At 52.2% G+C, this 15,167-nt stretch overlaps 1 protein-coding gene across 3 annotated transcripts; it reads left to right on the forward strand.

The window, feature by feature from the left end:
* The first annotated feature begins 2,054 nt into the window (after positions 1-2,054).
* Positions 2,055-11,148, forward strand: Icoslg (inducible T cell costimulator ligand). Of its 3 annotated transcripts, none has more exons than XM_038342808.1 (7): positions 2,055-2,231; positions 3,778-3,899; positions 4,363-4,707; positions 6,013-6,306; positions 8,091-8,246; positions 9,009-9,038; positions 9,671-11,148. In XM_038342808.1, the coding sequence occupies exons 1-7, from the start codon at positions 2,221-2,223 to the stop codon at positions 9,712-9,714; spliced, it is 1,002 nt and encodes a 333-aa protein (XP_038198736.1). In that variant the 5' UTR covers positions 2,055-2,220; the 3' UTR covers positions 9,715-11,148. The 3 variants fall into 3 exon arrangements, with proteins under 3 accessions (XP_038198736.1, XP_038198737.1, XP_038198738.1); XM_038342809.1 differs by having other exon boundaries at positions 9,677-11,148; XM_038342810.1 differs by having other exon boundaries at positions 9,802-11,148.
* The last annotated feature ends 4,019 nt before the right edge of the window (positions 11,149-15,167 follow it).

The raw sequence follows: 15,167 nt of genomic DNA on the forward strand, positions 1-15,167 counted from the left end.
GTCTTCTGCTGAGTCCTCCCTCAGCTGCTGCCAACCTAGAGGGAAGATGGGGAATAACGGAGACCACCAACCCAGTGTGGTACCCAACAAGACTCCAGGCTCACTCCTGGATTATCGCTGCCAGAGCCCAGTGGTCAAGTTCTAATACTCCTGTTTTCTCCTAGCACAAAAGGAAGGCAGCTCCCTCCCTGCAGGAGAGCCTCCAAACCTCCCTCCCAGGCCCTTTCCCTCAGCAGCTCTGGTTACCACCTCCCTTTCGCCTCTTCTGTTCTCTTATGCTTGCCCTGGTCTGCCTGCTCCCTGATGTTGACTGCTAAGAGCCAAAGATTTCAGTCTTTTTTTTTTCCCCTCTGGTTTTTCAAGACTGGGTTTCTCTATGTAGCCCAGGCTGTCCTGGAACTCACTCTATAGACCAGGCTGGCTTCAAACTCAAGAAATCTGCCTGCCTCTGCCTCCCAAGAGCTGGGATTAAAGGTGTGCGCCACCACCGCCACCCTCACTGTCCAGCTGTGATGTGTGGTGCCCACCTAGGACTCTGACAATGTTCAGAGCTCTCTTGACCATGTGACATCCTTCTAAGAGTCACAGGGTCAGGGGAGTATGCCTCCTGTACCTCAGGGCTTGGGGTCAGGAGGCTTGTTGCTCCTCCCTGATCAGCATCTGGTGAGCTACAGCTGTAACAGCGCACACCCCTCCGGTCCAGGGAGGAACACCTCTGATGTGGGATGCCCTTCTGTACCCTGCGAATATATTGCTTTTATTGGTTGATGAATAAAGATACTTGGCCGATTGCAGGGCATAATATAGCTAGGTGGGATATCCAAGCAGAGGTGAAGAATCCAGGTGAAATCCAATACAGGTGAAGAAGGGTGGGGCCAGCAGAGAAGTCAGCGAATGACAGGAGAACAGATAATGCCATGAAGCCATGTGGCAATACACAGATTATTATACATGGGTTGATTTAAATGGAAGAGCTAGCCAGTAATAGCCTGAGCCATCGGCCAAACGATTATAATTAATATTGAACCTACAAATGACTATTTTATAAGTGGCTGTAGGGACCTGAGGGCAGTAGAGAAACCTGTCCAGAGGGGCAGGAACGGATAGGAAAACTTCCGGCTACACACACCCGCTAAGTAAGCAGTATGTGGATCTTTTTTGGGGGGTGGGGGTAAGGGTGGCCTTCCATGGGTGAGGGGTCCTTGGGAAGGAACCTGCCCCCTCCTGGCCTCCACATTCTCAGCTTGCTGGCAGGTGGGACGGGGGAGGTGGGGGGAAGAGAAAGCATGGAATGGAGAGAGGTAGGAGTCCTTAGCCTCAGGCCTAGGGCTCAGCACCTGTGAGCCCTTAGGCCCCTCCCAGATTGAGTGCCAGGGAACACAAGGTTGGAAACAGGATTGCCAAGTCTGGCTGGTTTTGGAGGATAAAATTGAAATCCCAACCCAGGCTCTTGGACTTCTTCCTGTGCAAACGTGTAGTCTCACCAAACCCTGGAAGACTGGGAAATAGTTGGGCGATGGCTTCCTCTCCTGCTGGCCCCCACTTCCCTCCCAGCCGCCTGCCTTCTACTCATCAATGCCTAGTCTTTAGGTTCTCTGATCATCTACGGTGCTTGGCCAGCTCCAGGTCCGGGCTCTGAACCCAGGTTCATCCTGTGCAAGACAGGGCCCAACCCAAGTCTAGAGGAAGGAGACAGCGGCCTGGTCCTGCACCGTCTTGGGGCAACGCTGGGGGCCAGCGGCTGAGTGCTGTGTCTTCCAATCCGCACACCTTAGCCCTGGACCGATGGACGGCGCGTCGGTGCCGGCAGTTTTTTGTGCTCGACGGGATCTATAAATCACCCCACACCCTCGCACCTGTAACCCAGGCCCAAGTCCCCGCCCTGCTGACAAGTGGGCTCTGTCCCTGCCTGCAGTGGACTGGGCTGCTCACAGGAGCCGAGCGAGACCTTCCGCTCCTGCTTCCTCCCGCCCCCGATGCTGTGACGGGAGGGACGGGCCGAGGGCGGGGATCTGGGCTGTACCTAACCGGCCAGACGCGCGCGACGCGCAGCACTAGCGAGCGCAGTTACAGTCGATCCTGCGGGCGAAGTTTCCGCAGCCCCAGATCTCCGCGCCCCAAGTCCTGGAAGCCCCAGTTCTCCGTGGCCTCCGAGGACTCTGAAACTCCCGCAGCTGCAGCCCTACGCTTCCCGAGGTCCTGCACCTCTACGCGCCCACCATGCTGCTGAAGTGAGTCCGTTTGCGGTCGTGTCCCGGGAGTGGGATGGGTGTAGGGGAGCCGTGGGCTGGAGCCGGGGACCCACCCGGAATCGTGGCGGAGAGCGCCCGACAGTAGCTCTGGCTGAGGCCCAAGAGGGGCGCGGACGTCTGTCCCCCACCGCTCACCTGGACCTGCCGGCATGAACGGCAGGGGGCGGCGCGGGGCCAACCCGCTGCACCGCCGTCCAGACCCTGGTGCGTGGGCGAGTGGCTCGTGGGAAGAGGAAGGGCAAAAGCCGAGGCTGAAGGTGAAGACGCACACCAGCCCCCAGCACAGGCTTACCCGCCGCTGCCCTTGTCCCTGCTGATTTCCAAGAAGGAAGGATGTGCGCTACCTCAAAGCCTGGCTAATACCCACTGCTTGCGGACAGGGCGCCTCCTTCGTATACTTGGCATCCTACAGATCCAGCCTGCCTAGGGGAAAGGGGGGGGGGAGGAGGAGAGGGAGGGAGGGAGGGCGGGCGGCGGGGAGGGAGGGGGGGAGCGGGAGAGAGGGAGGGAGAGAGAGAGAGAGAGAGAGAGAGAGAGAGAGAGAGAGAGAGAGAGAGAGAGAGAGAGAGAGAGAGAGAGAGAGAGTTTGCACTCTGGCTTTTCGCTAAACTATCCCCTCAGGCACTTGTTCAGTGGACACCCCGTCCCCCTTGGCTGCTTAGTGAGACCCCCTGTCCACATATGTCCTACCTATAGAGTCTCCAGGGAGAGAAAAGGGGAGCACCTGCAGGCTATAGAGTCCCTGATGGCCAGGGGCTGGCTTGAGTTTGTGTGTGGGATCCCTAGACCTGAGGCATGATGGCTTGCCCACTGACGAAGGGTTTCCCTTGCGACAATTTTCTGAGACTTTCAAGACTGCTGTTGAGGGAGAGTGAAGTTTCAGATGTCAAAGTTGCATGGACAACTGAAAAGCATTTATGTCCCCAGCAGGTCCTACCCCAAGCAGAGAGTCTGTGTAGAATAGATGGTGTTGTGGAATGGGGCAAGTACTGGCTAAAGTATTCCAGGTCTTTTTAGGGTGAGGTGCCCTCCTCCTTCTCCACTCCCTCATTCACCCACCCCCTACCCCCACCACCTGGCAAGGCTCCCGTGTGGCTTGGGAGAGGAGGCATAGGACACCAAATCTCTTGTGAGTTCTGGGAGACACATTCCAGCTGCCAAGGGTCTGGAACATGGAATCCCTCCAAGTTTGGTTTCAGATGGTTCTGTCTCTCACCCAAGCTTGCCTCCCTTGATGCCGTCAGGTGTCTCCATGCCCTTAACACCTCAGATGCAGCTTCCTATAGTCTTGTGTTCTTCTTCAGGAAGGCTAGGTGACAGGGAAGGGGCACAGGCCTCCTCAGTGATTCTCGGTGCCCCTTTACGTCACACAAATCAACTGTCTTTCAGAGTTTGGAGGCTCTCAGACCCTGGGGACCTGCCATGGGTGGAGGAAGGGGAGGTGTCTGGTCCTGGGAGACTCTCTGATGTCTCTGAGGAACAGCAGCCAAGGGTCCGGCTACAGGGGACTTCGTGTCTCTGACAGGTGTCACTGTTTCCCGTCCTTGGGAACCAGCCAGCCTGTGTGGAAGAAGCACCGTCTTCTTTCTGGAGGGTTCTTTTCCAGTCTGGGTCTGCTCCTGCTGCTCCTCGGCAGCCTGCATGCTGGTAAGTTGGGATGCTTCATGCTATGCGAAGCATAGATGCAGGCAAGGCATTAGGGAAACCCTGGCCACAGCCCCTTTGACCTCTCCAGAAGAGAGAGCTGGGTCCCCACCCCTAGGATGATATACAGGGTTGGAGGTCATAAAGGGAAGTGCTTTTCTGAGCTCTGTACTCTTCACTGCATCTCTTGCTTGGGGTCAGTAGAATGTCCCTCCTGGTCTCTTTGCATGGTGAGCCATAAAAGCCACCTTTGGGAAGAACTGGGGGCCAGACACTACCAAAGCCAGGGACGGACCAGCATTAGGACTAGGTGGACGCGTGCACCTACACCTAAGTTGATACAAGGACTCTCACCCACCCTTCTCATGAACCTCACTGACCAATCCCTTTCTTGCCTTGGTGGGTTGGGGTAGAATTAGTGTTTGGATCTTGAATAATAAACTGGGCCACTTTTGAATCTCTGCAGAGAGTGAAGTCAAAGAAATCCATGTGATGGTGGGCAGCGATGTGGAGTTCGGTTGCCTTTACCCCGACAGGAACCATTTCAGCTTGAATGATCGGCTGTTTGTCTATTGGCAAATCGAAAACCCCAAAACTGTGGTGGCCTACTACCTGTCTAATGAGTCTACAGGGCTATATGTGGATGACCGATACAAGAACCGGGCCCGTCTGTCACTGGAACGCATGAAGCAGGGCGACTTCTCTCTGCACCTGCAGAATGTCACTCCCCAGGACAACCAGGAGTTCACATGCCTGATATTTAGGAAGACCGAAAAAGTCTTAAATGAGACAGTCAGGCTGCACGTGGCAGGTAACACCCTCCAAGCGGAGAATTGGCTTTCCTCAGCCTGATGCTCTTGAACAGACGACAGTCCAGCCAGTCTCTGTGGTGGCCTTCTGTTTACTTGTGCAGCTCTGATCTGAGCAGAGTCCATAACTCAAGACCCCCAGATTTCAGAGAACTGTCTATTTGGCCATCTCTGTCTTTAACTGCCCAATTCAACTCAAAGTAGATACTAAAAACTGAGTTAGTAGTGCGTGAGGTGATGGCCCATTCAGTAGAGTATTTACCATACAAACTTGAGGACCTTAGTTCAATCCTAGTACCTGTATAAAGTCAGACTGAGTGGCATGCATTTGGTCCCAGCCTCAGGGAGGCAGAGATAGGTGAATCCTTGGCTCACTGGCTAACCAACCTAGCCCACTGAGCTTTGGGCCAGTAAGAGCTTCTTCCCCCTAAAAATACAAGGTGGACAGCTCCTATGGAACACTAGATGTTGTACCCTGGCTTCTGCGTGCACTCTTACACACAGGCGCACAAAGCCCCCTCACAGCCCCAGCATGCTCTCAAATATAGGCACACACAAGGAGTAAGGAGCACTGGAAATCTAAATGATTTCTAAGGGAAAACTTACTCCACAAGGATTTGGGGGCCCTTGGTGGGGAGACAGTAGGTCTCTAGTGAGGAAAACTCCCACACCAAACTCCTGATCCCTTATGGAGGCACTGTGATCAAAACATTTAATCTAGACAACAAAGAAACAGAGATGTCCCATAGTTTCAGGTTTTGGGCCTTCCTAGAGGAAGAGGCGCCATGGCAGTGCAGTGCAGGTGATGGCAGGAACATGTGGCAGAGGCTCTTCAGCACACAACAGACCAGGGTGCAGAGGAAAGGGCAGGCTAGATAGCGACTCTTCTTCTCTTCTTTTAAATATTTATGGGTATGGGTGTTTTGTCTGCATGTATGTATGTGGAGTACGTGCTTGCCTGGTGGCCACAGAGGGAATCAAATCTTTGGAGTTAGAGATAGCTGGTTGTGAGCTTCTGGGTAGGTGCTAGGAATCCTCTGGAAGAGTCCTCTGAAAGAGCAGCCAGTGCTTTGAACTATCCCTCAAGTCAGTATATGGTGGGAGTTAATCTGGTTAATCTTCTGGATGTGCCTAGAGGTTCGTCTAAGAACAGGTGCTTTCGGTCCAGTCAAATGGAGGTGAAGATTTAGCCATCTATATCTATGGGGCAGTCAGCCCCATGGGCAGCAAGAGCTTTTTTGGCTTTGCTCTGGTCAGGCATCCCCACTGATTTGAGCCTTCCTCACCACTGCCTCCTTTCCCTGCAGCGAACTTCAGCACACCCGTCATCAGCACCTCTGGTCCCGCCACCCGAGACCAGGGACTCACCCTCACCTGCATATCCAGGAATGGCTACCCCAAGCCCAACCTGTACTGGATCAACCGGACGGACAACAGCCTGATAGATGAGGCTCTGCAGAATAACACCGTCTCCTTGAACGAGTGGGGTCTATATGATGTGATCAGCACCTTGACGGTCCCATGGGTGGCTCATGTGAATGTTAGCTGCTCTATAGAGAATGTGGTTCTCCACCAGAACCTCACTAGCATCAGCCAGGCAGGTGAGGCCCAGGCTGGGGTACAGGGACTCAGCGAGCATCCAGGTTGTGGGATAGGAGAGGCCCAGTCATGAAGAGACTCCTTACAGAGAGTGGCAATGAGGGGTTCTTGCTTTCTGAAGGCAGGGATAGAGAGTCGTCCTTGGGGTTGCCATAGTAACCTTTACTTACTGTCCAGGCCAATGATTTTTTTCTTTTTTTTTTTTTTTGGTTTTTCGAGACAGGGTTTCCCTGTAGTTTCTAGAGCCTGTCCTGGAACTAGCTCTTGTAGACCAGGCTGGCCTCGAACTCAGAGATCCGCCTGCCTCTGCCGGGTGCTGGGATTAAAGGCATGCGCCACCACCGCCCGGCTAGGCAAATGATTAGCATGACTGTCACCCACAGCAGATGTTTCTTGGGCTCTTTAGCCAGTGAGGCTGTGCAGGACCTGGTGCATCTCAGGAGCCAGAGAACTTGACCAGTATGGAGGGCCATACCAGGGCACTCCCCCACATTCTCTGCCTTTGAACATGTGCTCCCCTCAGGGCATTCAGTTGGGCTTGGCTGCTGACTGCATCCTCTATAAACCACAAAGACATGAAAGACCCTCCCCAGAGACCATAGCCATCCCAGTCCAGAACCAAGCAGTTCCCAGACATCAGAAGAGCGATTCTGTTCATAGGAAGTGTCCCAATTAGGTGGTCCACGGAGGGAGAAGGCAGGTGAGAAAAGGCCAGAAGTTGGGGTGCAGTGGGGTGAGAAGGGGCTCCCTTCTTTGGGATCAGTGATGGTACTATATTGGCATCCTCAGTGCTGTTGAATTGACAAAGAGTGGGTACCTGTGTATTGTGCAAACATCAAAGGAGAGATTGTATTTCTTTCATACCCCGCCCTTACAAGCCCAGGGACAAATATTTCATTTGTATTTTAATAAATAAAGCTTGCTTGAAGACCAGAAAGTAAAAACAGCCACGCTGGTCAGCCTTGCAGACCAGGCAGTGGTGACACATACCTTAATCCCAGTAGCCACAATGACACACACCTTTAATCCCAGTAGCCACAATAGGTTGCCATAGAAACCGGGCGGCAGTGGTGCATGCCTTTAATTACAAGACAGGAGGAGACCCCTCTCAGCAGTCTTATTCTGAGCTTTCCTGGAGGCAGGATCACCATTTTGGTCTGAGGTCGAGGTAACAGCCAGTGGCTGGCTGCTTTGCTTTTCTGGTCTTCGGAATAAACCCCAATATCTGTCTCTGGGTTTTTATTAATCGTGCTTCAGGGCTTCTCACCTGAAAGAGCACATATATACCAGCCCGAGATTTTAAAACACACGCAGTGATGGCAGGGAAGCTTTTGAAAATCTTCTGCCCCTTTCTTCCCATGGAAAAGGCCTCCTCATCAAGATCCTTTAAGTCTTGAGCATTTTCTGCTTTCCTTTTATTCCTTCTTTTTTTGGGGGGGGGGTGGAGAAGAGGGGTTCGAGACAGGGTTTCTCTGTGCAGCCCTGGCCATCCTAGAGCTCTCTCTCTAGGCTAGCCCCTGCCTCCCATTGCTGGGATTAAAGGTGTAAACCACCACCACCTGACCGCATTTCCTTCCCTTAGACAGGGTCTCCTGTAGCCTAGGCTGGCCTCAAACTCTGTGTAGCCAAGGTGAACTTGTACTGATTCTCTGTCTCCACCTCTGGAGTGCTGGGGTGACAGGCATGTTCTGCCACACCCAGTTTATGTGGTCCTGAGATGGCACCCAGGGTTTAATGTCTGCTAAGCAAGCACTGTACCCACTGAGACACATTCCCTTTCCTGCAGAAAAATCCACTGGAAACAATGACAGCTTCACAGGCAATCTACAGGAGCACCACAGCCAGAATGCCATTTTCATCATCCTTGCCTTGTTCCTGGTGGTTGTGGGTATTGTTGTTGCCTGGTTTTGCAGAGCCAAGTGTCCCCACAGACGCTATAGAGGTTTGTATGAGACTCACTGACCGTTTACTCTGTTACTGTGAAGGCTTTGGGTTTTACAGATTCCTACACTCTTTGAGAAGATTTCATTTAAGATCCACTTTTAAAAAGCATAAGCATGCTTAGCAAGAGCCTGAAGCCTACCAGAAGAGGCGTAGACCCTTTGTTTCCAATAGAACCACACTAGTGGCAAGAAGCCACTAATTCTCAGTTTGTGGCCAATACCAGCAATGCCTGAGCTGCTCTCCCTGGCCCATGGCCCCCTACTGATCTGGACAGAGCCCCTGAGCTGGGGACACAAAGCACCACTTTAAATATATATATACATATGTATATATACACACACACGTATAAAATTTTATTTGTGTGTGTACCTGATACACACACACACACACACACACACACACATATATGTACTATCTATGTGCAGAAGCCCACAGAGGTCAGAAGAAGGCATGAATATAAAGCTATAGGTGGTTGTGATCCACCACGTGGGTGCCAGGAACTGAACCCAGGTCCTCTGCAAGGGCAGTAAGTGCTCTTAACCACTGAGCCATCTTTCCAGCCCTGATATAAAGCAACTTAAATGTTTCTGTTCACTTGCTTCCTAAAATCCATCTTCCCTTAAAAGCAAGAATGTCTGGGGAGCCCCTGTGGGAGTCCTCTCCCCAAGTAGAAACCTTGGGGAGATAGTGGACAGAAGGCGTGATGCTATCGTGAGCCTACCCTCCCACAAAGCCTGAACTTCTCTGCTTTGACCCGCAGGTCCCTGGACTGTTACACGGGAGCTCACAGGTGAGTGTGCTTTGGGGGTGGCAGGTTGACTGAGCTGTTATGGCCCTTCACACCTTCAGTTGGTAGTTTGAAATACCTGTTGATTCCGTAGATGGAGAAACCCTGTCCTGTGGTGGAAACTTCTAGACCCTGCACAGCAGACAGCCCTGGCATAGGTCCCCGGGCCCCTCCTGCCTCTGCTCTGTGGAACCCATCGAATCTATGATTCTAGCAACTCAGTCTTTCTTGGTGGAGGTGTGCCTCCTATAGCCCTGAGAACAGTGGCAGGTGGACCTTCATAGTCCCCAGAGGTGTGGATTCATATCCCAATGTTAGAGAGACATCCACACAGAGTGTTGGTGACCACCAAATAATGACCCTGGCTTTAAGGCCTTTGCCACCTCCAAAGTGACTGTACCTCCTTGAACTTCACTTCTTGGCAGGGTGTGTGGTCCTGTCAGTGTTGGGATGGGACCGGTTTGCTTACCTAGGTGAGCAGGCTTCGATGGCTCACACCTTCCACTCCAGGCTGGACAAGCTAGTGTTAGACCACTTTGGAACAAACTTAAAGAGCTCTGGGCCACTTGGTCCTCACCCAATCATGTGACTCCTCTAGCCAGCTGCTTCTAATTTTTATCCCCTTTCCCCCTGAGTCCTAGGAAGGATCATTTCATTGTCTCCAAAATTAAAACACTGAGGATGGATTGCTCAGTAGAAAGCGCTTGCCTGGTGGGCATGAGGAGGCAGGACTGCCTTCACCTTCCTCTTTCTTCTTCCTTCTAAGACCATGCCTGACAGGACTCTGCCCAGGATGTAAACTGGGTGTCTGTGAGATGCCACCGGTGGATGTTGGGCACGGCTTCAGAACTGAATCCCACAGGCCTGGTGGCAGAGGGGACAATGGACTTATGCTTATGCTCTGTGATGGAGGACAGGAGTCCCCGGCCTTGAGAATTGATCCCAGAAACCGCGAGGGAGACCTTTCCGGTGGACAGCAGTGACATCAGAATACGGAGCCCACCCGCGAGTAGCTCCCATCCAGCACAGAGAGGAGACGCTTGTGGGGAGGTCCTTCCCCAGCAGGAGCCTCAGAGCACGTGACTCATTCCCAAGTTCTTCGAAAAAGGGCATTTGAGCCACTCTGAAAGCACCTACAAAATCCACTGGAGACAGTTTCCCTCCAGAACTTTCAGGAGGGGGAGAAAGCCTGACCTTATTTATTTTGACCTATTTGGGCCTCCTAGAGGCTGTGTGGACTTTTGTCTACAGAAACCCTGCTGTTGGTGATAATGACTGGGCTCAAAGGTTTGGGGTCCATGGCTTTGCAACATCAAAGGGACAGACCTCAAAGCAAAACATGGCCCAGGCACCACCCACGGGTGCTTCTCGCTCATAATTGAGGGCCCACAAGTCCGACTATCCTGTGGATATAGAAGCTTCCTGCAAACCTCTAGCTCTCCCAGACCTTCCACAAAGCTGAGACAGCACAGCTCCCCTCCCCCAGCCTCAGCAGCCCAGGAAGACCTATGAAGACCCCTGCCATTCTTGAAGCCACCAGACCCACCACGTGGTTGCAACCTTCAGGGTCTTTATGGTGTTGGCCAGAATAGAACGAGCGACTCTGGTTGTAGATGGTTCTGCAAAGTTGGCTGCTGGGCCATCTAGGTGTCCACAAGCTCCAGGGACATGGACTCCCCAGTGGGACGTGACATCTGACCCTACTTGTGAGCAAGCACCTTCCCCCCTTCCTACTTAGAGGCTTCAAAGTCCTGGACAGTAAGGGCCTGCTTGCTGTATGGCCACTGCCAACAGACATGAGAGACCTCAGGCCCGGATGGAGCACGAGTGAGAACCCTGGGGTCAGGCTCAAGGGGATCAGTATTATGTGGATCTGTCTGCTTTCCTGCCCCCAGACTCCTTCACGTGGACTTCTTTATGGAACAAACATTGAGACCCACGTCTTCCTACAAGCATTACGTATCTGTAAAATAGCAATTGTCGTTATGGGTCCTGAGTTGGACCCATAACAAGAAAGGACAAGGGGGCTGGGCAGTGGTGGCACACGCCTTTAATCCCAGCACTCGGGAGGCAGAGGCAGGCAGATCTCTGAGTTTGAGGCCAGCCTGGTCTACAAGAGCTAGTTCCAGGACAGGCTGTAGAAACTACAGGGAAACCCTGTCTTGAAAAAACCAAAAAAAAAAAAAAAAAAAGAAAAGAAAAAGAAAAAGAAAGAAAGAAAGAAAGAAAGGACAAGGATCCTGGGGTGCAGAGCACAAGGAGAGTAGTTTGGGAATGAGTGCCTCCCCAGGTCCCAGCACACAGCCATGCCCCAGGGGTCTGGGTGGGGTGGTATGTGACTGCCCAACAGGGACATTCACTCTTCTACTTCCACTTTTCTGTCAGAAGGGAGTTTCGGGTCAGAAAGTGATCAGCCCTGCAGTCCAGCTGCCTCGGGCACCACAAACACCATTCCCACTGCTTGTGTAGACAGTGGGACCCCTCACCAGCTGTACCTAGACCTTTGGCTGTTCGCTCTATGGTCACCATTGCCTGGTAATCCCAGTAGGCCTCACCTTCCCATGGACCCCTGGGAGAACCCCCTTCCCCACCCCAGCGCATCAGCATTTGGGAGACCTGCTCTGTAACCTCTGCCTCCTTCAGCCCAGAAGCCTGCTGGCGCTCTTTATCTGGGTTGTAGATGGGGCTGGATTTCCATGTTCTCCTAGTGATTTCCAGAACTCTGACAAGGGAATAAATGCAAGATGCGCCTTGTGCCTTGTGTCTGGTGGCTTGTGTCAGTGTGGTGAATCTGGCTCCATCAGCCCAGCTGTCACACTTGCAGTCACCACGTCAGGTGGCTCTATCCTTCAGGGGACACGGGCAGTCACTCTTAGGGCTTGTTACAACCCAGTTGCAAAAGCCAGAGGTACCACTTTCAGCATCCCATAAAGCCCAGAAAGGGTCCCAAGAGGAAAAGACCTGACCTCAGCAGTCACCTTCCGATAGGTGGACAGGGCGGGTGGTCCCTAGCTTGAGCTCCTCATCTTGTCACTGTGTCCTGGAGATGGAGTTTGTCTATCGGTCTGTCCGATCCAGATGTTCCCAATAGAGACTGTGCTGTGATGTGGCAGCTGTGGCTCTGGAATGGTCACCCTCAGGAGAAGGTGGCTCCTCTCTGCTGCTGCCTGATCGACTCTGTGATGGGTCTGAGGATGCTTCCTCTTGCGCTCTTACAGGGCGCCCATCCCGGGTCCAGCACCAGCTTGATCGCTTTATCTCCCTCCAGCTAATGGGGGGGGGGCAGCTGCTGTGACAATCTGGGAATGATTTCATCCATTGAAGCCCTTTGCCCCACCCACAGCTCAGAGGATGCCAGGAGCCCAAGGAGGTGTAGACTTTGTGGAGGCTCTGGCTAAAGCTTCCTTGCCCACCCTGAGGTTTCTGAAGTTAGAAATCCCCAAAGCCCCCACCCAGGACTAATCATTGGTAGGGAATCCCTCCTATCCCAAAGCAGAGGAGAAGCCTTAATGTTGATCCCTTTCTAGGCAGTTCCTTCCCCAGCATCCCTGACATTACATAAGACATTCCCACGATGTCCTCCAAGGGATTAGTGGGTTCTTGGCTTAATAAGCACAGTCCAAGCCCAGAATGGAGCAGGCTCCTGACTTCACAGCCTCCTCTCTGCCTTCCCAGTAGGCCTTTAGTCACATGTGGTCACCACACACTGCTTGTCCCCACCTCCCTTTGACAAACAGGAGCTAAACAGTCCCTCCACCCCCTCCCCTGATCTCCCTTTCCAGGCCCCTGACCTTGGAGCTCTTCCCAGAGCCTCCACCCATCCTCTGAGGGTGTGATTTCAGTGTGCTGTGTCATTGGAAGGCCTGTTCCTTCTAAGCGAGCTGCTGTGGGTAGGACACAGGCTGTGGGAATCCATTTCTCAAAGACCCGGGATGCTGTGTCGCCCCCCCCCCCCCCCCCGCAATGCTCTGAGGCAGCCATTCAGTTGGGAAGCTGCAGTCTAGGATAAGGACACAAAACTTCACTTTTAGCAATGGGGTTGGATAATCACTTATGCACACAGACCCCGGGTTGTCCTACACTCAGCACCATTCCCAGCCTCTCTCCGTACTGCATAAGGATAAAACCCAAGAGCTTCGTTATCCAGCAGCCCTGTGCTTCATCTGCCCTGTGGTGCCCTCTTAGCCAGTCCCTAACACCAGGAACACACACTGGGTCAGACTCGTTCAGGGTGTGTTCGGCAGCCCCATCTATGGAAGGACACTGCAGACAAGGTCAGGTCCCCACAGCCCCAATAAAGGCGTGGCATCTGTCCTCAGGGAGGATGGATATGGCCACCAAGATTCTGGGGGAAGCCATAGAGAGTGCAGACTGTGGGAGCTGTTGGTGACACCAAGGTGTGACACAGAAGATGCTTGTAGTGGGGCAAGGAGGAGGGACAGGTTATGCTCTCCCAGGACCAAGAGGGAAAATTTGCCAACTAAGACTTTAGACACAAACACAGAGACAGTCTACCATGCTGCTTTATAATTCAAAGGGGAAGTTAGTTTAAAAAGATCACTTTGTAGCCATGCTGCTGATCCTGAGGGTTGCTAGGCCGCAACAAAGGATTGAACTAAATGATTAGGAAATACAACAAGATGAACAGCGAGTAACAAAGTAATAACAGCTTTATTCCTTTGGGATGGGAGGAGCCCTAAGGCTGGGAATATGGAAATGGACTCTTTCTGGCGTTTGGGTATTTTATCCCACCCCTAGGTCCTTCCCTTTCCCCTGTTGGTTCTGTTTGGATACCTACCCCGTACCTTCCTGCTGTTTCTCCTCCTAATGTCTTCTGGGTAAAAGCAGCCACCACCTCAGGGAGCCCTCTTTTGCTTTCCCTGTCTATCTATATCCCTCTAACCTGCCTTCAGCCAACCCCTCAAGAAATAGACACCAACGACTGTGGGAGAATGGGGCAATGACCGCTCTAGCTGCTTCATGCTGATGGGATAGAGTTTAGCGCAATATCTGTCCAAGAAAGAGGGGGCTCTTATGAGGCAGGCTCCTGGGGCCAGTCCAAGGGACTGCAGTCCCAGATCTTGAAGGGCATCCTGAGGTCCTGCACTGGGACCATTCAGAGTTTAGGCTGCGGGTGGTGGTGGCACATATCATTAATCCCAGCACTCAGGAGGCAGGTGAATCTCTGTTAGTTCAAGGTCTACAGAGCAAGTTCCAGGACAGCTAGGACTGTTACACAGAGAAACCCATTCTAGAAAAACAAAAATCAAGCAAGAAAACAAACAAACAAAAAATGAAAGAAAAGAAAAACAGAGTTTAGGCTGTGCCTTTTCCCTCCAGCCTCATCCCTAAATATGCGATTCAAGATTGGCATGGAGTGGCTAGAACCACACTGTGAGGTTCCTCCCAGATGGCTTCTCAAAGAACTAGCTCATGTATTTGTAACTTACTGAAGTTTTCTGTCTTTTTCATTTTTGAAAAACACCCAGATGCCGTGGGAGGCATCAACAATCAACAAGCCTAGTTGTGATAATCTTCTGCACGTGGGCACAGCTGGTGTTATGGCAGTTTTTTGCCTGGAACGGTGCTGTGTGACATCACCTTACTATAAAGAATGTTGAATCCAGCCGGGTGGTGGTGGTGCACGCCTTTAGTCCTAGCACTGAGGCAGAGACAGGCGGATCTCTGTGAGTTTGAGGCCAGCCTGGTCTACAAGAGCTAGTTCTGGAACAGGCTCCAAAGCTACAGAGAAACCTGGTCTTGAAAAACCGGAAAAAAAAAGAATGTTGAATCCAAACTATATACATAATAAATTAATACTACTTGTATACATACTGTTCAATGACGGGGCGCAGTAAGTTCCCAGATAAACCTTCCAGAAAACACAGAACATAGAGTAAGCTATCATAACCATGCTTTTGGTTCTGAATGGATGTAGAATACTCTGGTGCTGGGATCTTTTCCCCATTACCGGCGGCTTTTCTTTGGATCACGAGATAAGTAACAGCCACAATGCCCTTACTCTCTGGCCATTTCCTCATTCTCCTCCCTGTTGCAGAATCAGGGGCCAGCCTAACTCAGGAAGAAGGCCTTGGAGGCCACGTGGAAACAAACATGCTTAGGTTTGAATTG

This window comes from Arvicola amphibius, chromosome 9, assembly GCF_903992535.2.
Source record: "Arvicola amphibius chromosome 9, mArvAmp1.2, whole genome shotgun sequence".
Taxonomy (NCBI): domain Eukaryota; kingdom Metazoa; phylum Chordata; class Mammalia; order Rodentia; family Cricetidae; genus Arvicola; species Arvicola amphibius.

Bases quoted from the DNA above. Each gene is read 5' to 3' on its own strand.
- Icoslg (XM_038342808.1), top strand. The intron at 3,900-4,362 runs GTAAGTTGGGAT...GAATCTCTGCAG, and splicing joins CCTCGGCAGCCTGCATGCTG to AGAGTGAAGTCAAAGAAATC. The intron at 9,039-9,670 runs GTGAGTGTGCTT...TTTCCCCCTGAG, and splicing joins TGTTACACGGGAGCTCACAG to TCCTAGGAAGGATCATTTCA.